The sequence below is a fragment of the Rhopilema esculentum genome, chromosome 11 (genome assembly GCF_057945365.1).
Source record: "Rhopilema esculentum isolate cy_ngs chromosome 11, ASM5794536v1, whole genome shotgun sequence".
NCBI classification, from domain to species: Eukaryota; Metazoa; Cnidaria; class Scyphozoa; order Rhizostomeae; family Rhizostomatidae; genus Rhopilema; species Rhopilema esculentum.
In genome coordinates this window covers 9,206,310-9,230,013 of record NC_142825.1, presented here as the reverse complement: position 1 = coordinate 9,230,013, position 23,704 = coordinate 9,206,310, and the positions used below count along the sequence as shown (strand labels likewise).

The 23,704-nt window shown below is 36.8% G+C and overlaps 1 protein-coding gene across 1 annotated transcript in view; it reads right to left on the bottom strand.

The window, feature by feature from the left end:
• The window catches only part of LOC135693314 (uncharacterized), a 61,770-nt gene extending 38,642 nt beyond the window's left edge, over positions 1-23,128 (bottom strand). Inside the window, exons 1-12 of the mRNA XM_065211756.2 lie at positions 20,184-23,128; positions 12,371-12,744; positions 11,331-11,453; positions 9,570-9,638; positions 9,381-9,434; positions 8,223-8,276; positions 7,531-7,584; positions 7,071-7,124; positions 5,391-5,444; positions 1,913-1,957; positions 1,613-1,666; positions 538-582 (exon numbers count right to left, since the gene is read on the bottom strand). Of these exons, the coding sequence (XP_065067828.2) occupies positions 538-582; positions 1,613-1,666; positions 1,913-1,957; positions 5,391-5,444; positions 7,071-7,124; positions 7,531-7,584; positions 8,223-8,276; positions 9,381-9,434; positions 9,570-9,638; positions 11,331-11,453; positions 12,371-12,744; positions 20,184-20,337 (1,134 nt within the window). The 5' untranslated portion in view covers positions 20,338-23,128. The remainder of the gene's footprint in view (positions 1-537; positions 583-1,612; positions 1,667-1,912; positions 1,958-5,390; positions 5,445-7,070; positions 7,125-7,530; positions 7,585-8,222; positions 8,277-9,380; positions 9,435-9,569; positions 9,639-11,330; positions 11,454-12,370; positions 12,745-20,183) is intronic.
• Positions 23,129-23,704: the final 576 nt, after the last annotated feature.

The following is a 23,704-nucleotide window of genomic DNA, read 5'->3' as shown; positions in this document are numbered from 1 at the left end:
TAAATAAACTAAATGTCTCGTGCTAAAGGGATTCTATGCAGTTATTTTGCTATGAGGAATAGCAGACTACCCAGTGAACCATATGGCCGATTCCTATATCAGCAAGGGAAAAATGGCACGATGTCCTTGAAGTATTTTGGTGTTTCGTGTTACAGAATAATAAGATATTCACAAAGGAACATGGTCGTTACAGACAGAACATTGTCAGCTTCAGTCCTCACAATAAATTGTCAGATTCACATCAAAAAACAAAATAAGCGGTTGAAAATATAAATCAGAAAAACATAAGGCTCTAGCTCAAAGATTTGCCTCTATCGTATTCTCATTCTGTCAGATACAAATTTATTTAAATTGCTGTGTTTCAAGTTGAACGAAGAATGATTTATCAATGCCTCTGACCAAGAAAACCGGGGCATGGTTTTATGTACACAACAAATATGACCAAAGAAGCAAAAATTCCAAAAGACATGAACCTCAAAGTGCGAAATCGTTTGTAAATGCTGATTCACTTAAAATAAAAAAAAGAATAGTACGTACAACTGGACCAACGGGTCCTTCCGGGCCTGATTTACCATGTGGACCCTGAAAAACAACAAATAAGGAACTGGTTAGGGGAAATTTACATTTTAAATAAATTTGGCTTAAAAATTTCACAATTAAAAATTCGACAATTCTGCACCTGCGACTTTCCCTGAATCAAGACAAGGTCATGCAAATTATGAATTGTTGGCTCCTTTGTCAAAAAGTTAGGTACTGAAATGTTTATTAGTGCTGAAAAACTTCTAAAATTGCAAAAATGGCGGACTCTTTTTTCTGGAATCTAAAGTTCTTTATATATTAAAATCTGCACAAATTGGTATAGGTATTTTGGAATCTGTGAACATAAACAAACATAAAGAGATGGATTGTATTCTCACGTGTAAATAAATATTCAATTAAGCTTTTTGGTTTGTATTGGCTGGGAAATTCTCTAAAACTTATCGTCATTCGTGGGATGGCCAGCAAATTTTACAAACATTTATCCGTGTTAATCCGTTCCAAAGCATTTGAATATTACGGGCCACCTTCCCTTCAACATTATTATAAAATTATGAAATTTTAATGACTTTTCCATTCTGCTGTTAAAGCTATGAAAGCGGTTTCACTTCGCATATAAGAGGAGGGCAGAAACTGGACAACAACTGTTTTAAACATTTAATGAAAACGTTTTTACATTTATGCCCCTTTCAGAACCACAAATATGTTGGAATAGTTCGGATTCCTTCTTCAATTGACAGTTGCATTGCCAGCCAGATGGGTGTAGTCAAATTCTGAATAATGTGGGTGTGGCCAAATTCTGTCGCGCTCAATTTTTGAGCTGATGGGTTTCATTATTTTCATCTTAAAGAAAACTATGAAGGACCATGAACATATCAGGCCTTTTCCTCTGAATGTGAAGCTGCTTCTGGCTTTCTTGCCTCTGAATTCACATTCACACCAAAAAATGATTGGAGAAAAGTGATCATCTTTCGACATTTGATTTCTTAATGCCGGTTTAAATAGGCATAAGTATAATTCAAATTTACTATAACGTTGCAAGGAAAATGTTGAATATTTTATAAACAAAGTATACCTCTGGTCCCTGCAGTCCCTGTTCGCCATCGATTCCTTGCTCTCCTTTGATGCCCTGCGGTGGAGAGAATTCAGTTACATGCTAACATAATCACTGAAACAATAAATAATTTTGTTATAAATTCGTTTACGGAAATTAAGTAAAATAACCAGCGGCATTATCATTCATTTCTCTAAAATCCAATCTACAAATTACAGAAAAATATAAGATGACCAACGTTGCAGAAGATTTAATGTACTTGTGAATAACGCAAGTCGTTGCTAAAGCTATGAAATGCTACACTGATATCATATTACAGACCGGTTCTCCCTTCTGGCCTGGTAAACCAATATTTCCTGCGTCTCCCTATAACGAATAAAAATAATTATTGGCATAGGCGCTAGGTTTGGGAAAACTGGAGATGTTGGCTTATTGTTCTTTCAAGATTTGTCCCGAATATAGTGATCATTTTGCCAGATCGCCAGTTAATTGTTGGGAAATTTTTAAAACTAAGGGCAGAGCTATAGCCTCACATCATGTTGCCTTTCCATGTCGCACATTTATAATTATAGAACGCCTATATCCAGTGTTCTCACTTTTAAAGAGATTTCCTTAAACTTAGGGATTCCTTAACTTTTTAAGGAACTTTTCTAGGAATTTCAGTTGCTAAGGAAATTTTAAGGAATTTTCAAAATTTTGGAAAGAATTTACTCTTCTATGATAAGGGAAATAAAATTTTGTTTACTCTTCTATGATAAAGGAAAATTAAACCTTTTCAACCAAATACAACATTGAATTAAAAGCATAGCGTTTAGACGAGACTTTTGGACGAAGAAACTTTCTAACAAAGAAACCTACGGACAAATAAAGTTACAAACGTATTTTGGTGCAAAGCTCTCGGATTTTATGCAAACAAATGACTCGATTTGGCATTTTTTACATGGTCAAAGTTGTGTTGACCAAATCTTTTATAAAAAGGTAGGTTTTTGTAAATCAAAGGAAATTTTCCAAAGTCTGAGGAAATTTTCGTGCGAGTTTAAAGAAATTTACATTAAGCGAGAACACTGCTTTTATCGTTGATATCGCAACGCGTGTTTAACTCAAGATGTACAAAATCAAGTTATAGATGATTGAAAATCAACTTAGACATCAGAAATTAACAAATATACGTTGCTCTTTGCACATGTGCTGTTGTACATGAAAAATTGAAAAAAAAATTTGTCTAGGGGAAGCAAAAAAGTAAGATCGACAATTCCTTTTTTGGGCACCAAATTTAGTGATTATAGAAATATTTTTTTTTTGCATAGAAAATAACGAAGAGGCCAGTGAAATGTTTTCCTTAACGGCCTGCAGAACATAGGACTGGGATTTTTCTCTTTCTCTAAAAGAGGGTAGCTGCGCCTGGTTTTAATTTTGATATTCGAAACCGTTCAACATCAATTACGGTAGCGCTGACAAAAGAATAACAGTTAATAACAAACACCAACCGAGAATCAAACTTATTTTCATGAATAATCATACTTAATAATCAATGGCTGTTGAGGATTATCAGACAAATAATATTTATGATCTCCGTATATACGAGCTGGGACGGGTACAAGAAACGATTAATTAACTGGTCTTTTCTGAGGCATTCACAGATACTTAAAAATATCAAATGCGATACCGACACCAAGAAATATCTTCCACAGTTCATTCCCTTAAACACAAATACACGACTTTCTATACTCTAGATTACAGTCTCTTATCCGTTGTATTAGGCGCTTCCTCAACTATGGCTTCTTCAATGAAATCCTGTTTCAATATAACAAATCATGACCCTAACCTACAAACATCTCATTGGAAAGCTGATCATGAAGACTAAATTCTGTCGAGACGAGACTTATGCGACAATGTCACAGTTAAGGATCTTTTGCAACTACTACAATCATTTTTTACAAGAAACCGTCTATAAGAAACCGCCTTAAGAAACCGTCTTTAAGGAACTTTCTTTAAGAAACCGACTATAAGAAACAGTCTATACGAAACCGCCTATAAAAACCGTATATGAGAAACCGTCTAAATAAACCCGTCTATACGTAACCGCCTATAGGAAACCGTCTAGATTAACCCGTCAATAAGAAACCGTCTATAAGAAACCGTCTATAAGAAACTTTCTTTAGAAAATCGTCTACAAGAAACCGTCTATAAGAAACCGCCTATAAGAAATCGTCTACAAGAAACCGTCTATAAGAAACCGTCTATAAGAAACTTTCTTTAGGAAATCGTCTACAAGAAACCGTCTATAAGAAACCGTCTATAAGAAACCGTCTATAAGAAACCGTCTAGATTAACTCGTCAATAAGAAACCGTCTACAAGAAACCGTCTATAAGAAACCGTCTATAAAAAACCGCCTATAAGAAACCGTCTACAAGAAACCGCCTATAAAAAACCGTATATGAGAAACCGTCTAAAAAAACCCATCTACAAGAAACCGCCTGTATGAAACCGTCTATAAGAAATTTTCTTTCAGAAACCGTCTATAAGAAACCGTCTACAAGAAACCGCCTATAAAAAACCGTATATGAGAAACCGTCTAAAAAAACCCATCTACAAGAAACCACCTGTATGAAACCGTCTATAAGAAATTTTCTTTAAGAAACCGTCTAAATGGACCCATCTATAAGAAACCGTCTAGATTAACCCGTCAATAAGAGACCGTCTATAAGAAACCGTCTATAAGAAACCGCCCACGAGAAACCGTCTTTAAGAAACCGTCTATAAGAAACCGCCTATGAGAAACCGCCTATGAGAAACCGTCTATAAGAAACTGTCTATGAGAAACCGCCTATGAGAAACCGTCTATAAGAAACCGTCTTTAAGAAACTGTCTATGAGAAACCGTCTATAAGAAACCGTCTATAAGAAACCGCCTACGAGAAACCGTCTATAAGAAACCGTCTATAAGAAACCGCCTACAAGAAACCGTCTATAAGAAACCGCCTACGAGAAACCATCTATAAGAAACCGCCTATAAGAAACCGTCTATAAGAAACCGCCTATAAGAAACCGTCTATAAGAAACCGTCTATAAGAAACCGTCTATAAGAAACCGCCTACGAGAAACCGTCTATAAGAAACCGTCTATAAGAAACCGCCTACAAGAAACCGTCTATAAGAAACCGCCTACGAGAAACTGTCTATAAGAAACCGTCTATAAGAAACTGTCTTTAAGAAGCAGAGACCCAAGTTAACAAAAAATACAGAAACCTTAGTACTGATCACACACAATATTTTGTAACTGCTCAAAAATCCTTTCTTTAAATTGGATAGAAATGATACTTTTCAACAACAAGGCCCCTATTTCAGTCAAATTGACTTCCCTATTTCAGATAAACAGAAAGATAAAGTGCCCTTTGAGACTGAAAGATAAAGAGCCTGTTGTGACTTATTAGGTGTTTTTTTCATGTTATCTCGTGTTACCTTTTTGTGTCTTTAAAAAGTAGCTCCTCAGCATTTTGTATTCAAGAAACCAAAAGGGAACTTTTGCCCCTGAAACCAAAATCAATTAAGAAACTGGCTGCTAATCACGACCTTAATTTCTTACAAAAAAAATGATTGTATTCCCGCCATCAGTTAACAATATTCTATTATATTATTTACTATGGCTTGATTTTAAAAAAATTGCAATGTTTGTTCATTACTGGCGACAGTATTCTACAAGATTCAAAAGCAACAGTTGGATGGCACAATATTGATAACATTAGAGTGCTAATAAATATATCTTCCGGCATCACGGATAATGATAATAAAATCAATACCTGTTCGCCATCTGATCCTCTCTCCCCAGGAACACCATTAAGTCCAGGCCTACCCTAAGAAAATAGAAAAAAAAATTGTTTCAATGATCAAAAGGACGAGGCAAGATACCAGAATTTTGATGAGAAAAGCCTTCCCCCTAGTCCACAAATGCTGTGGCAGCATAAATCGGACCTATTCGCCATTAGAATTAAAAAAATAACAGGAAGTGGTTTAGATTGCTTCAGTAACAAGGGATAAATGTCAAGAAGCAACTCTAGGTGAATTTATTCTTAAGTCGAGCATATGCGACTGAGACACGCCATGATTAAAAGTGTTCGTTTATCGTTCAGTACCAGCACAACATTATATTTGCCTGACAAATCCAGTGTTTGATGGATATTATTATCTTTTTTCACGGTGAAATTTATCATGATATATCATCTTTAACAAATACATTAATAACATTAATCTTTTAAAACAATACAATTCTTTGATTGCGAGTCTTTTTCTCAAAGATGGTTTTAGGGGGGTGCAGGGGGCCATGGCCCCAGGCCCTGCACTTATGGTACCCAAAAAGGGCCCCTAAGAAAAATTATAGAAAATGTACACAGCAAGGGCTCGCAGATGTTTTCAGCCTCGGGCCAGGCAGTCCGTAAACCTCTGCTATTTTTACAGTGCAGAGTTTATTGGCAAAATAAAATTCTTCAATATAGGAACAAACAGAATTTACGTTGAATACAGTTTAAGAGAGGAACGCAAGGTTTACAGTAATCTTTACCGAGACAAATTTCAAGTCTGACATGCAAAGGCTTTTGTCCTTGTCTTTTTGATGAATGTCTGGTCTAGATGCAAATAGCCTTGTTTGCTCAATCCTGTTGCAGATAAGGACAACTGAGCCCTTAAGATGACAATACTGTCGTGTAAAATAGACCTATTTATTTCAATTATCACCAAAACCCTTTGACAACCTAAATTTAACCTGTTACCCTTTCTTTGATAAGACTGACGATAAAAATTACTGATAAAAAAGATTCGGTTAATTTGTCTGCTCAAGACCCAGATAAAGAGCTCGAAACTGTAAAAACAAATAAGGATGAAAATATACTTCTGCGGCACTGATTGGTCAACCTCAACAGTCACGTGCTCGTGTTTCTGATTGGCCTATTTCGATCCACAAATGGGTATATATATTTCCTAGCCTAGAGTTTTCGGTCTATGTTCTGACGTTAAAACTCTGAAGAGTGTCAGACGAAAAGCTTTAGTTTACTAAATGTTTGCTTTTTTCAAAGCCATTTTCAAATATACTTCTATAAAAAGTGCATTTCTTAGGAGATGTAGGTGAGCAGCTGTTATCCCTCCCTCGAAATTCAATACAGTTTTGAAGTTTTATTTCAAAATTGGATACCTCGACCAGGGAAGTTGAAAAAAAGGTCCCTTGAACTTCTTAGTACTTGACTAAGCTCGAAAATACTGCTTCCCAATTACAGCACATTAGAGAGTCTTAATTTAAATGCTAGATGTAATTTAACTATTGATTTATTAAACATATTTAACTTGAATGGACAAGAAAAATTGAACGAAATTTATTTCGAATGTCTAGTGAAGCTGATAGGGATTTATCGATAAATAACACGATGATAAAATATTTCATGGTATCTCCTAGGTACTGTTTTTTTCTATAATGTAAAGGACATACCTACCCTCTCGCCTTTTTTGCCAGGTCTGCCAGGGAATCCGTCAAGACCTCTTGGACCCTATATATCATCAATAAATTCAAAAATATATTGCCTATATCCATGTGTCTAGGACAAAACTCTTGATACTAGCTACAAATTTAGCTTCATGATATTCAGAGACACCCCATCCTGCACTCCAAATTATCATTCCGTCCCTATTATTAATTCGAAGCTTTCATAGGGCATAAACATGTACATTATGTATATCGAAAAAGAGTTGCATTTCTTTAATCTGTGCCATCCATTATTGTAAAAAAGCTGTGACAGAAAACCAAGCACGCTTAACAAAGTTTTCATAGTTTAGCAACTCTTCAAATCAGTGCTTTGAAAACAGCAAAAATTGGCGTTTCATAAGATGGCCTCAGAGAAAATCTGAACCCTTAAAAAATTGAGCGAGAAGCATCATACAAAGCAGAAAACATACTGGTAATCCTCGCAGACCAGGAAGGCCAGCCTGACCAGTTGCCCCTCTAGGACCCTAAGAATTAAAACAAAACCTTTGAAAGCATTCCACAGTTTAACAAACTTCAAAGCCATTATATATGGAATAGCCTTGTTATCATTAGCGCAAACTGCATGAATGAATCATTTTAAAGTCTCAACCTACAAACTATAATTTACAGTTTAATGGTTCGTTGGTCACTAAGTGATCAGAAACTGTGTCTCTGTTTTTTTAGACTTAAGCTGCAACGATAGATAATCAATTGGTTTCGAAAGTCATCTTTAAATTTAACGGCAATAGAAAAATTAAATAATCAACAATCGGCTTTGAACGACATTGACGACACAACAATAATGCTGCAAATTATCTTTTCACTGAAATTACATATGTAATACCCATTTTAAACAAACTATGAGTTATAACAATTTCAAATAGACTATGAAGCATAAAGAATTAGCACTGCTCAACTCAACATGAGCTATAACCAAACTATGATGAATATTTATTTGCCTTAACGAATACCACCGAACAAAAATCTATTGGTTGCCGGGCTTCTTTGTGGAACAAGTCGAACATACCCAGTTCGAGATTTTCTACTAGTACCCCCAAAACAAAGTGTAAACATGCTATTGGCAAGAATTGGCGCAAGTCAAGAGCTCGGTTCTGGACTTTACCTGTCTACCGTCTTCACCAAGATCACCTTGTGGTCCTGCTTCTCCTTTGTATCCCTGTCGGCAAAAGCAAGACATATAATTGAAAAGAAAACCACGGACACTGGAGCATTTCTAGAATACAATTTTGAGTGGATATGTCTACGACAACAGTCTTGAGAAATCGATAAAAATTCAGGGCTGCTTTTCTTAAAACATACGGCGATTAAAGTTTGCAGATTTCGGTGTCATATTTTCAAGAGAAATGTGCAGCAATCTTCAGCAACCAACTACAGTAATTATTCAATTATCCGACCTACGATTTATCCGGACCTCGATTATCCGGTCCGTAAGAAATGTAAAAAACCTTAGGAAACATTTTCGGCATTTTTGGTAATATATCGGGTGCGCTTTACTTGCTTTCTATTTGAAATATTTTATGAGTATTTTCAGAGTATTGGGTCACTAAATTGTAATGTTTGATTAGAAATAAAGATTCACAACACTCGTCTTTTTTATCTATGCTGTTTTCCGCCGTTATTCCTATATTTTCAATTATCCGGAATTTCGGATTATCTGCACGAATCTTGAAATCCCGTGTCCCGAGAAGACCGGATAATTGAATAAGTACAGTATCACAATAAAATAGGCAATAGGCTCTAACTGAATTGAAGCTCTAGATAAACGAAGTATAGATAATACTTAGATGACATTTGTACAAGCAGACCTTCCTTTCAAGATCGGGAAATTTATTTGAGGAAAGTAAAAAGTCAACATTCAATGAAAGCGTTGATAGATTCTAAACTCTGTAGTGATGTTCCTGAACAGAAACACAAGAAAAACTAAGCCAACCCATAACAATCTTAGTTTCTTTAGGTTAAATTCCGGCGTCATAGAGAGCGAAGATGGCTGTGTGTTCAAGGGCCTAAGCCGCTTAGCTTTTGCAAGAAAACGTGAATGCCATAAATATATTTCAGTAAACAAACCTTCAGCCAGGTTAGACTTCTGGGCAGGAAATAGACAAAAAATTTCCACTTACAAGAAATTTCATTAAATAAGAGGAGTTTGTTTGAGAAAGTGAAGATTATGGCGTTGGTTTGAGAATTAAGGTGTTTAAATAGAAAATATTAGTTCAAAGAATGGTTAGATCATAACCAAGTTAAAATCTACCCATATACTAACCCTGGGGCCGGATGGTCCCCTGTCACCTTTCTGTCCTGTTGGCCCTGGGGGTCCCTTTGAAAAAAGAGGGAAAATGAAAGTCATCGAATTCTGCTCGAAAAAAAGACTGCATTCAGCTAATTCTACAAAAAATAATGGTATTAACTATTTTTTATAACTAAATCAGCAGTAAAAAGCAAAATTACTTACGACAATTTTCATAACTGGCGCGGAACAGTTTTTCTTTAGCCTTTCACTGGAATGACCAGTTATGTTAACCTTGAAAAGTGAAGTTTAATTGGGTAAGGCAAGTTAGGATTAGAAACCGCACACAGCACAACATTGAAGTTCAGCCCAGTCATGATAACTAGTGCAACAGGGCAGCAGAGACCCCGAAAGTCCAGCTCCACTTTATACATAGGGGCTCTGTCTAAAGCACAAAATCAAGTTTCAGCCCAGTCATGATAACTAGTGCAACAGGGCAGCAGAGACCCTGAAATTCCAGCTCCACTTTATACATAGGGGCTCTCTCTAGAGCACAAAATCAAGTTTCAGCCCATTCACGATAAAAGATGGGAAGTAGAGACCCTTAAAGCTCTTTGTGAAAGCTTTAGGCAAATGAATAAAATTTGTTTCAAGGTCGGTTAATTCTTAAGAACATTCACAACAGCACAACTCATGTTTTTTTCAGGTACACAAGTCCTTCTAACTTTGCGAATATTGGCTTTCTTCAGTGCCTATTTTGGTTCCAAAATACCTGCAATCTAGTTTCTTGACATATTTGCACTTTGATCAAATGAAATTTTTTTTCTGTGTTTATTTATGACTGACATCTACATTCTTTCTTTAAGAACAATTTTATAGGGACACGAAGAACAAATTAAGAACATGCTGAGGCTGAGCTACAGTAAAATGTAATTTTAAACAACGTTTCATCTCAGTAACGAGGAATTTTTGCCATTTATGGGTGCTTTTTCGGTGAATTTTCAAACTTGTAGGCAAATGAAGGTTGTCTCAGTCACTTTGTTGGCAAATGAGGCCTGGACACCTCCATGTAGCGAAAAAGCTAGCAATTGCGCTGCTTACACCCTATTGATTTAAGATCCAGCCTCAAATTTTCGAAAAAATTTAGAACCGTCAGCCTGAACTTAAATTTTCTGGTTCTTATAATAAAAAGAGTACAGTTGTTAATACCAATAAAGTTTTAGATATTTGATATCGTTACAAGGGTAACGATATGGAGAAACATGCAAAAACTTTATAATCAGTATTCATTTCATGATAAGTTTACTCGAGTCCAGGCTAACGTTTTTAAATTTCTTCACCATAAAATTAATGATTCATGATTTTGCATGAAAAGGGTCGAAACTAGGATCACCGCTTACCATAGCTAAAAAGGAAAATACAAAACATACGAAAAGCCATCAAGCAGATCTAAAAACATTCCTCATCTCAAAATCAAGGCTTTACACTTTTATTACATACTTAACAGAAAAACCGTGGGTATCTCATAGTTGGACACAGCTAAGCAGTAGCAAATATGCAATGCTGTGTGCAGAAAAAATAAGATGAAAAAATTAATTATAAATTTATATGTCATAGATATAATAGATCAATAATAAATCAAATTCTCTAAAATGAAGAGCTCCTCGCAAAGCCTCTAAAAACTCCAGTCGTAAAAACTTCGTAGAGATCAAGATGCCCCACTGTATTGGAGCAAGACCTTTTGTTTAAGCGACCTGATCTTTTCAATAGACTGTAACTAATAGATTTCATTACTTTGACTGGAAATTACTATTAATCAAACAGTGTTTTCTAGCTCTCGCTGAATTTTTCATGTGTCTGAGAAGTCGACTAAAGGTGAAATAAGCATTGCAGTTGGGATAAACTATGTGTGCTTTGGATAACCTTCACATGACCACTACAATAACTACTGCTGGCAATACTTATGTTTTAAGCCTTTGTACTCACCAAATCATTCCCACGCAACGAGTCTGACGTTCTCTTGGACTTCTGTTGCCATTTTCCAATTCTTTTTTCTATACAATACTGCAAGCCATGCTGTGGATCAGGACTAAACTCGAAATTTTCGACCTTAAAAACAAAAGACTTTGCTTTTGCCAATAGTACAGCAAAAAATTTATCATTGCGTGACAAATAGGGCATGTCTCAGAAATAAATAGTATTATCAGTGTACTTTTTGTGATGTAATCCTATGATTTTTAAACTGCATTTACGTAATCAAAAGTAAGTCACAAACGTTCCCTGTTGACAAAAAGGCGTTTTCTATTTGTAAAAAGAAGATGGCCTAAATGTTTATTTAATACCCCAAGGGCTTAGTGGCTGGCGCCGCCATTGGCGCACAGAACCGTTCAGGGGGAAAGAATGCGTATTCTTCACCTTCGTGCGCCCTCGACTGCACCTTTACAGCGGTTCAGAACATTGATATGGAGAAACCAAAAGGGCCATTTGGAAAACACCAAAAAAGAACACAGTATATTATTACATAAAAACAGGGCCGAAAATTTTACCGCCTTTTTGTCGACCCACCTGGATTATTTGTGACCAAACATGGCAAGGAGGTGTGCTGCTGGATAAATCTGAGCCATGAAATCATGCTGTCATTTCATATTGGTTTGAAACGTAACAAGAAAACATTTAGTTTCACCTAAACTGAGTTGGATTTGCTCTCTGAAGAAATCCTTAAGGTGGATAAATATGTGGTCTTCATTCGATCAACAAGTCTTTAAAAATAGGATATCACCAAACTATCAAAGTAGAATTGAGTAAAGATGTATTATCATGATCTGAGATTGAATGAAAGCATCTTTTATTCCTTCCATGCTTCAAAAACTATATTAACAAGAAAACGCTCTATATTCTTCACGGTCACCAACAACACTGTCAGATACTGTTTCCCGCTTTGGTCTATTAAGATAAAAACATACTTTGATTCTACTGTTATAGTATGGCATAGTAATACATTTATATTCTGCCTATAAAGAAACTACCTTATTCAACTGCTGTGCTCCAACAGATAATGACCCTGCCACCTCCATCAAAGTCGGAAAATCACTTGGCTTGTCCATACTTACGAACTTCTCGCAGTTAATAGAAACACTAGTTTGGTTATCGCTCACAATCAGAACAAGGCGGAACCTCGTTTTCAGTGGGATACTCATATTGAATTTGATCGTTCGAAATGAGCCATTGCTACTTCTGTAGTTCAAATTCACCTTTGAACCAAGCTTTGCTCCCAAAAAGACCGACTTTTTTGAATTAGTCAGGCTGAAGATATGCTGATCAGAATGTGTCTTCATTTTAATCACCAACATTACAGAAAACTTTAATGGCCATGTTGAAGCTGTCCCGAGGCTACGGAGCTCTAAAAAAGGAAAATTGGCTTGCGTGAATAAATACTGCAAATGAATAAGTCCATTGCCGAAACAAAACTCAAGGGCTTTTAAATTCTATGATAAAATATACAACTTTAAACAATATTAATAAATCTATTTAATAATATAACTATTGATTTGTTACATTTAGTCGATTGCAGCTAATGTAAGAAAAGACAATATCAGATAACTTCAAAGGTTTTATTCAAGCAAAAAAGACTTCCAATACAGAAGTTCCAATCAACTTTATCTACTTAATTAACATTTCATGAAATATAGCGTTAAGGGAATATCTCACATTAATAATTATTCTAATTGACTCGTAACAATATATACAAAAAAGGGACGATTAGGTTATCTTTCATAATGCCGCAATAAGTCATAGATGCGAAGATTCATCGATATATAATAGGCAGTTAAATTTCTACTCAAATTCAAAGCTTCCATGAAACACCGCATGGAGTAAATATCGCATGACAGGCAAGAAGATGGTTTTGTGGTCATTCAGCAGTTAGAAGTATATTGAAATTTTCATATAGATATTTCCAAAATTAAAAAAAAACGTTCATTGCTTTCTCCTCGATTGATTAAGCAAAGGTTACTTAAACAAAATATTCACAATACTGTTATCCTTCCTTCTGAAATCCGCGTGCTGAAACTAAACAGAGTTTCTGTTCCTAACAATAAGACTATCAGCAATGATCGCGGTCTAAAAGGATAAGATTTAAAAGATGAAAAGCTTTTCAGATCTGTGAAAATAGGTTAAACTTTAGGGCAACTTGTATTTCCGTTCCATCAGCTGATAACATATCACCTCTGAGCCACAAAATAAGCTGCTATTTTATCACATTCTTCCATTTTGCGTTCCCTTATAAAGACAGAACCATGACAGGGGTCTGATCTTTCCCATGCGAAACGAAGTTTCTTTAAAATTACTTGAAAGACCTACTAAATAAATTGAAAGAGGAAGCCTACAAAGACATTATTCCGTTCATAGTCAGTACCTGCAATTTAAAGGAATCCAACCTTTGCAGAACTCTAACCTCTTCCAAAGTGACTTAAAACCTCCGTAAATGTGCATATTTAGCCGGATTAATTCTCTTACTTGTTCCAGAAAAATATTAAATAGAAGCTGATTTGGGCGAGGTGCAAGTTGATCCGTGGCCCATTCATTCTTTGGCATTAACAAGCTACAAAATGCCAAAATAAAAGTGAATATATGAATACGAGTTTGTACAGCCCAGAATTCGTCCAACAAATAATAGGCTTCTTCGTGAAGAGGGCCTAAATTACCTGCAATCTCTCTGAGATTTAACAACGGAGCTGAGCCCCCAAAGCCTTCCTCACTGCTACAATGAACCAAAATTCTATAATCATGCTGTCGGTGACAAACAATAACAAAGGAGAAGTCTAAAATTTCTCTTTTTAAACATGACATCGTCAGTTACGAATAGTTAGATGACGAGAAGTTTTAAAACCAACCCTTAATTAAAAAAGGCCTTCCGATATTTTGAATGTTATGCCAAACGAGGACCCCGAAACATGAAATTAGTGCTCTTACGAACAAATAGTACTATTGATCCAATTTAGAAAATGTTGTCCTTCCGAACAGGGAATTGCAATTTAGCAACCTTTTTTAATATGATTTTTTAAACTCACCACCAACTTCCAAAACCACTTCAAACGGCCCTTTGAAAGAAACATAATGGGAACCCGAGTAACCGAAATTCTGCCTCCTCTATTAGGAAATTGGAAGTTACTACAGCATATATCTTAAAGTTTCATTAAACCATAAGGAGTTCGCAAAATCACTAACAATCAAGAACCCCTGAAGATCACTGATCCAATTAAAATTAAAAAAGCTTTTATAAAGAAAAAGAATTATTTTTTACATAAGCATAAAACAAAGAAATATTGCGAATATTCCTTACATTTAAAAAACAAACGGTGACATTCTGAGTAATAAATCACCCTTTCTAAAAGTCTTTCAAAATCACTCGGCACTTGGCAAAGGACAAAGCAATCCTCCACAGGGAATCGCACTTAATTACATTTGGTCCAGATATCTGGGCACTTGGTACAAACGGACCAATTATATTTATTATTGCTCATTATACATGAGGAAACAATGCTACACAGCCCCTTGCAGTGAATGACATTAGGTCCAGATATCTGGACACTTAGCTCATTAGAGACAGGTCAATCATAGTTGCTCATTAACAACGTCTCAATTGCAGTTATTTGGCAAATTCATTTATTGATTGAGGCTTGGAGGATTCACTTACTTATAATCCCTACAGTAAAGCCTGGTTTCCATACAGCTCTTTCATGTCTTTTCTAGTTCTTTCTAGTCTTTTCTAGTCTTTCCAGAGTACGAAAGACAAGGAAAGAGCCGTGTCTTTTCTGGTCTTTAGCCTAGTTTCCATTCAGCTCTTTCTTGTCTTTACAAGTCTTTTCTCGCCTTTGTCTGCCTTTGTCCCCTCTGGTTGTTTTGTTGTGTTTCTTTTGCAATCCTTTTGGCGCGTATTTGAAAGTCGTATCAATAATGGCTGCCATAAACAGAAGATTTTTATTGGAAGCAACTTTGTTTGTCCTGATGGCAATCATACGTCAAAGAAGCCAGAAAGTTAGAAGAAAGAAGCAATTATCTTTTTATACTTGTCTTTGAAGTCTATGCTGTATTTGTTAAACAGGCAATCATACATTTCAACTTCTGACATTAATTTGGCATCAGGCTCAGATTCATGCGCGCTTTCGGCCATGTTTCTTTCTAAAGAATATGTGCGCAAGGGATCATGGGACAGCTCTTTCTGGTCTTCGTATATCTTTGATCTGTTTCCATTAATTTTTTCTGTCTTTTCTAGCCTTTCTTGACACGTTTCTGGTCTTTGAGATAGAATGAAATCTATCTCAAAGACAAGGAAAGACACCGCTCTTCTGTGTCTTTTCTTGTATTTTCTTTCCTTTTCTAGTCTTTAGAGGTTGTTTCCATTCAGTCTTTCCTTGTCTTTCGTACTCAAGAAAGACTAGAAAAGACAAGAAAAGACAAGAAAGAGCTGTATGGAAACCAGGCTTAACAAGGCTCCAACATTAAACCCAATCGTTAGGCTGCGCTGACGAAGCACAGGAATCTAGATGGATCTCATATATCCAGTATCGAGTAGATTTGTTAGGGTACAGCTTAGATGCATTAAAGAACACCTATGCGGCGCATACGGTCCACACGAAGCTCCTATTTTTTCATTCAAAATAATGACTGCATTGTACCTTATTCAGATTTTTGAATCAAAGGGGGCAATCTTTTTCAATGAGATTTTTTAAACTCACCACCAATTTCCAAAACTACTTCAAACTCCCTCACTCAGGGCCTTGGAGTGAATGACATTAGGTCCAGATATCTGGGCATTTGGCTCACTAGAGACATGTCAACCATAATTACTCATTGACATCGACTCAATCAGAGATAACTGAATTGCAACAGTCTTTCTGCGTACATTTGAACATTGTGACCTCCAACTAAGATCGATTTCACAGGTACAGTAGAACATGTCATCCTTGAGCAAACACAGCAATGAATTACAACTTTGAACAACCTTCTTATTTATAGTTATTGATATTCATTTGCCTTGGTATGCATCGAAGACTAGGCCTTTCTTGGAGAACCCGCCAAGGCGGTAAGAGCGGGTGATGTAAAATGTTGTCGTTTCCAACAGTGGAATTTAGCAACGTGATTATTATGAGATACTCTTAACTAAATACTGATTTCGAAAAGCACTTCCAATAGCCTCTTATAGGGTCCCGAACCATTGCTACTAAGAAACGATAAAATTAGCCAACTAACCGAGATTCTACCTCCAGTATTAGCAAATTCCAAGGAACGAGAACATATATCTTCATGTTTTATCCAATCATTATGGCTTTGCAAAATCACTAACTCTTCAAGATCACTAACTCATTGCAAAACCTTCATGATCAAACATTGAATACACAATCAAAAGAGCCTTTATATCATACAAAATTATTTTTCTCAATGGAGCATAATACAAAGAAATGTTGCGATTCGCGAATATTTCCTACATTTAAAAAAGAACAAACGGTGACATTCTGAGTAATAAACCACCCTCTCTAAAAAGCCTCTCAAAATGTAAGGGCACTTGGCAAAGGACAAAGCAATGCTCCACAGCGATTCGCACTTGATTACATTTGGTCCAGGTATCTGGGCACTTGGCACAGACAAAGTCATTATATTTACTTGGCACAGACAAAGGCATTATATTTATTATCCCTCAACATAAACAATGCTACAATTTACCAGATATAGTAGAACATTTCATTCTTGGCCAAATATATATCAATAAATTAAACTTTTGAGTTACGTCCTTATTTATAGCTATTGACAATTTTTGCCTTCATATGGAAGGAAGACTAGCCTTTTTTGGAGAGCCCGCCAAGGCGGGTTCTTGCAAGCCCCTCTAGCTCGAGACTTTCCACTCTTGAAGAACCCGCTAACGCGGGTTCTTGGGTGGACCGCCCTCCCGCGACACGACAAGCCAGTGACCCCCAAGCCCCCAACCTGAGGTGCAAATTAGCAAAAAACGAACAAACGCCATCCCCAACACACAAAACCCCCCTCACACAAAACCCCCCTCACACAAAACCCCCCTCACACAAAACCCCAACATACACGACCTGCCCCCCACAGAGGCGTGGCTCCCGCACAAAAGAGGCTTCCACCAGAAAGGGGCTGTGGCAGAGACTGCGAGAACCACGCATTCTGCCATCACAAAATTCTTCCCCAAAAAAATGTGCAAAAAACCCAAGTCCACCCAAGAATCGTGCCCTAATGAATCACAAGTAAAATAAAAAATGCCTTATGACTTTTCATTTTCAGTGTATTCAATTACTCCTGAAAAACTAGTTTCTGTTTAAGTGAACTGGTTGGTCTATGACAGGCAAGGATAAAACGAAACACGGAAAACCTTCCCCTAAGTCGTAGTCCTATCTATTTGTACGAATTTCCACAAGAATGGCGGCCTACTTCAAACCATGTCCCTGGTTCCCTGTGTCCCTAAATCCTTTGGTACTTCCAAACATTCATTTCAATTAATGCTATTGCTATCCAACTATTGATCAGTCGCAGATCAAGAGAGTAGGCTTGAAGGTGATTTTTATTGGTATTTTAAGAGTACAGACGATTATGGCGAAAGTAAACAAAATTTACTCCTGGCTATTGCGAATGGAAATGTTTTCATTTAAAATCCCCCCATACCCGGTCGAGTTATTGAATAGTTCGCGGTTATTCTTCAAATAGTAATACGTTTAAAAATGTTGTGAAAAACGACGCAGTATACAAAGCGATTTGCGCGGTAGCAAACGAAGCGGCTTGATAGCCCTTATGACTCCCGAAGTTACTAGAAATAACTTTGACATTCAAGGCATAAACTTGTTTGTGTTATGTGAGAGCGGCGGTAGAATTAACTCCAAGTTTTATGAATGCCGTCTTTCAGAGTATATGATAATGGGCATAAACAGGGCATCAATGCTTCGGGGTGCGGAGGACTTTGTATTCCAAAAACCCCTCAAGAAACGAGCGCAATCTTTCTTACTTTGGCTTAAAGGTCAACATTTGACTTGTTGCCTACGATTGTTGGTCTTCTATGATTAAAAGACGCGGCAATATTTAGATTGAGTTTTTCCATTGATGTCTGACGATCTTCAAAATTTTCTCGTTGCCCACTTTCTATGCTGTTTGTATTGGAAGGTACAAATCATCTTTAAAATAATTCATCTTTACGAAACGAAAACAACTATTTGTGCATAGCCATGTACATGTCGTAATTATCTGCATTTAAAGAAAACGCGTCGCTGAGCAAAACATCAATTTTTTCAGTGCTTCAACCCTTTCAACCTCTTAGTCAAGACCATTTGTCATCCACATTTAATAATATGATGATGAAAATATTTCAAAGACAATCATCAAAACACTCTTCGCAAACAACCATTGGCGAAGAGTGTTGAAATTTCGGACCTTCGGATCCTTTGCATATACAATTAACTTGGCGCTGACAAATGAAGTACACACTCAGTGATTAATGTCACTATACTATTTTATAATACAATCAAATTGACGATCCTCGAAAATGCTTGAAAACAAGACAAGCAAGTGGAAGGAAGCTTGGACGGGAAAACAAGATTCCCAATTTGTCACAAATCTTAGTTGTTCAACGAAGTTCAACAACCATTATGATTGATGATAGCCAAAAAGAGAAGTGACAAGACGACAAGAATGCAGCATGCCTACACCTTCATATTTGCAAAAAGCTTGGTTCTCACTAGCGAAAAAAGCAGAAGCGCAATCCTCTCTTGCGCTTGTGAGAATCGTCAGGTCAAAACACAAAAAGTTTGTAAAGGAAATGCAATAATTTGTTGAACTCTTCAATAAGTTACTGTGAAAAATTTTGGAGCGGTCGTTATATCTCCAAACATGGTCCTCACTAGTGATGCCAGAACAAACAAACGCAAGCAAAGATCTGATGCGCTTATGGGGACGGTTAAGGTACAGACATAAGGCTAAGCTCTACACCCTACAGCACTTGCGCCTGCGCTTCGCGTGCCCTTACAGAAGAAATTACCTTCAAATGGCCAAATGCGTAAGAAGAAAGGAAAGTTGTGGTATCCCTGTGCTTATGCTCATGTCGGGCCCGACCTTACCTGCCCATAACGCCCCCTGCTTTGAGTGCAGCCGGGCCAGGTATGATGCGCAGCAGTACCGACTGGATGGAACTAATCGCGGTTGGCAAGGACATCCTTATTAATCGCGAAAAGTTCCCGGGAGGGAGAGGCGTTCCTAGTCAAAACTACGGCAGCAGGCTCGACAATTTCATAATTGCATTTTAATTGAGAAAATATTTTTTAAGGATTCTGTGAAAATATTGTCTGGGCGATAGGTATGGGTAATAATAAATAAATCATAAAGATAACAGTAGCTAGGATGCTTGCAGACTGTCTCCCAGTTATTTCTTTTATCTTATATCGGCAAATATTAAGATCGACTGGCTTTGGTATCTTATGATACTGCTGTTCTTTGGTAAATATTCTGGAGCTTTCGGATAATAATATTTTTCCAGCCCCCTCCCCTCTTGCGCCCTCCTCCACGAGAAACCCTGTACAAGCAACATTGAAAAATGATTGAATTATTATAAGAGCACCGTTCACAGTCAATGTTCCTCTGTAGCACGGGAGGATGCGAACTATATGTCACTTTGTTTTGTTGATTGGTGGAAATTTAACATATATAAAACAACACTTTGCTTATTAAAAACAAGCACAAAATCCAATATATTCGATTAAAAAACCTGCATGCGGTCATGAGGGACTAAATAATTGTTAATCAAAGCAATACAATGTAAAAGAATCAAGATAAACATACCCTTTGATCTCCGTACGGGCTCCGTCTTGCAAGATATCGGCGATGATAGCAGGGCAAGAAAGACGCCATATAACAGTAGATTCCAACTGAACAGGTCATTACATCGAATCTGAGAGACTTTAGATAAATGGGCAGAAATAAAATTTTGCTCCATTGCTCACACAGCGTTCCTTGTCAGGGCATGTCATCCATGAAATATATCCAAGTGCCTTATCAGTGCATAATTAATCACAGTGAACCAGTGCCTGAAGACCTCGTTCACTGGACCAGTAAACAAAAATTAATGGTTTCAGTTTAGACGAAGCTAGTTCAGTGTTATTCGACATTATCCTAAGGGTAAAACCACATCGAAGTCACGCTGGGAACTTCCGGTATTAACAAACGCAGACCACGCAGGACAAAGTCTGTGTTGCAGTTGTAAATTTGAGGTGTTCCTTCGTAGCGCTCTATACTCCGTCAAATTCATTCAACCACTGCTTGGGCAATTACAGGCAAGTCTTTGTACAAAACAAGTGTGGATGGCAATAAATTCTAAGTATGATTTTTATAATGTTACCTCTTGACGTGACAACTTATTCACTTTTAACCCATTACATGGCATTCGGATTTCAACGGAAAATCATAACCTGATGATAGATATTTGGTTGTTCTATACATTGCCTCTCTCTAAATTCGAGAGAGAGACAAATGCTCGTATGCCAGGCATCGATCTTTTCTGAACGAATCTTGGTATCAGTTTAATCTCCTTCGTTGATCATTCCTTACGAACAGTCAGCCTAATCACTTGGAGAGTCCTTCCCATTCGCGGTCGCATCACCCCATTATTTTTTCTCAAGGGGTGCAGTGGAGGTTAAAATTTAAGGGGCTTAGAAATGAATGCTCTGTCTATATAAGTATATGTTTATATGAGTAGCTTATAAGCCCCCTTTCAGTTAAGCCCTGTTCTGTTGCGCCCATGTTTTGTTGCACCCCTGTTTTGTTGCACCCCTGTTTTGTTGCGCCCCTTGTTCTGTTGCGCCCCTTGTTTTGTTGCACCTCTGATACAGGGCCCACGCCACCAGGGGGGCAGAGGGGCCATGGCTTCCCACTTTTTTGCAAAGCAAGTAGTTTTAAAGCTGCAGGAAAAGGGGGAAAATCCCTGGCCCTCTACTTTTGCTAGCCCCCCCCCCCCCAACTTTCAAATTCGTAGAGTGGGCCCTGCTATATCATCTAAAAAACTAAGCAACTATTCACTGTTCTTGGTTATGTTGAAAAATGATTTCTCATTTTTTTTATCAAACATTTGTGCAACCCTCTCACCTTCTATTGTTAGAACCAGAGAGATTTGAAAAGGATGTGAAAAGTTGTTGAGAATAATACTTCCACAACCGGGAACAGGCATTTCCCCAAGACGAACAAATTAACCATTGTTGATACTCTTTTCAGTTCTGTTTGGGTTAACTCAAATTATAGCTGATTATAGTAAGCTCTAATTATTTTTACACTTGCTTTATACTTGCTAAGCTACGCAGGTAGACTCATTTCTGTAATAAAAAGGCCTTTCATACAACATAAAACTTTGAATTTACGCACATGACAAAGAAATCCTCCCCTGAATCAATGCCTTTTCAGAAAAAGTTGATTTCTTTTTTCATGTTCCCTAACGATAATCAATGGAACAGTCTTAATTTCTGACAAGGTGATGAAAGTATCAAGTCAGTTTTCCCATCATGACGATCCAAGCATTTCAATATTTTCATTTTCTTTTCGGTGCATATTCAAAATCGTTATCAGCATCTTTGTATGAACTATCTTGACATCAAAAACCACCCAGACCAGCCTCTATCTTCGCTGGTGGGCGTGACAGCATCCCAATAACCTTTTCGCCAAAAAGAACTTCAACCTGGATTGATATACGCTTTAATTAAAAAAAAAACAATTCAAACTCCTTTTGTCCCGTTAACATACGATATTCCAAAGTGACCTGCAATTTTGAGTCGCTACAAACAAGAACATAAAACCTCCAGGCAGTTCTTCCATATTAATTAAAAATTAATTTAAAAAGGTTTTTTAATGAATTGAGGCTAAATGTTGCAACATATAAAATTGCAACGGTAACTGCATCAATCGCTTCCGCCAGACAAAAATTTACTCAACTTTAATGCGAAGGGGAAAAATATACTTGTAAGAGTTCCATAAACCTATCTAAGAGGTACGGTCAGACTGTTCTAAATGCAGAGAGTCAATTTCTCAGGAGCAAATAGCTGAATTACGCATTTGTTTCTTAATCGAAATTGGAAATACCCAATTGTATTTGCAACTTAAAGCGTGGAAAGATTGTGCAAAACTAGTTCATGGGGTCTCAAAGCATGGATGAAAACTTTCAAGACATCAACTTGAAAGACAATGAATGGTTCGCTGGCGAAATTACCAAATGTTATCCTGCGGTTATAATTGAATTATTTATATCAGCCTTGATTAAGTTCCTTGGTTACAAAAAATATCATTCGTAGAGGACTCTCTATTTTGAAAACAATCTTCTTATTTCGGTTTGAATCTATAAAAATACGCATGTTTTCCAAGTAGAAAACATAAAAGAAAAAACAAGCGCCAAGTTTGGATAAATTTTTTTTGGAAGGCTGGACAGCCGAAAAATAAAAGAAACTTAAGATTTCTGAAATTTTCCAGTTTCTTAAGAAATCTTGTTTCTTAGCATAAATTCGCCGAACAAAACAAATATTAAAAGGAACTTTCCAAAAACAAACAGCGATAATGATACAGAGATAATAGGATATGGTATCAAGTATGAAAGTTTTTGCTATGCCATGCCATTCTTTCTATTTGATCAGAGTTCCTTATAAGAAATTAGTCAACCTTTTTCCTCAGTTATAAGAAACTGGACGGTCTGATTCGAAAACTGAGTTCTTTATTTGCGGGTTTCGACTTTTTAGAGAGAGTTGGGAGAGAAAACGAAGGAGCAGAAATGGATGGATAGAAAACGAAGGAGCAGAGACGGTTGGATGTTACCCTGCATGCAGATTCTAACCCCTTCAAAAGATTCTGTATTTATATCTGTATTTGATAACGCCTTTTAGTTCGTACATATTTGATAGGAACCATTTTCCTACTCGTATAATAGCTCATTATTGCTAACACAACTATTAACCAAAAGGCTTTCTGAAACACCATTTATACTTTAATTGCAGTTTCTTTTTTGTCACTTTTACCATTCTGTAATATTCTACCAATCTGCTTTTGACTGGACGAGTGGTTGAAACTAGAAGTCTGTGCCTTCTAGCAATTCTCTCATTTTGTGATTGGCACAGGAAAATAGTTAAACATCAGAAAAAAACATAATTCGGGTGATGATAAAAAACTGCAATCGACCAAAGAAAGAGCTGCAATTGAACTCACGGAAAAATTATGGTCATAGTCAAGGGTCCGGCAAAGGAGATAAATGCTCACGAAGCCACAAACAGGCAATACTTTTTAACTTGCTTTCAACCAAAAAACCACTTCACAAGAAAACAATGGAAGGAAGA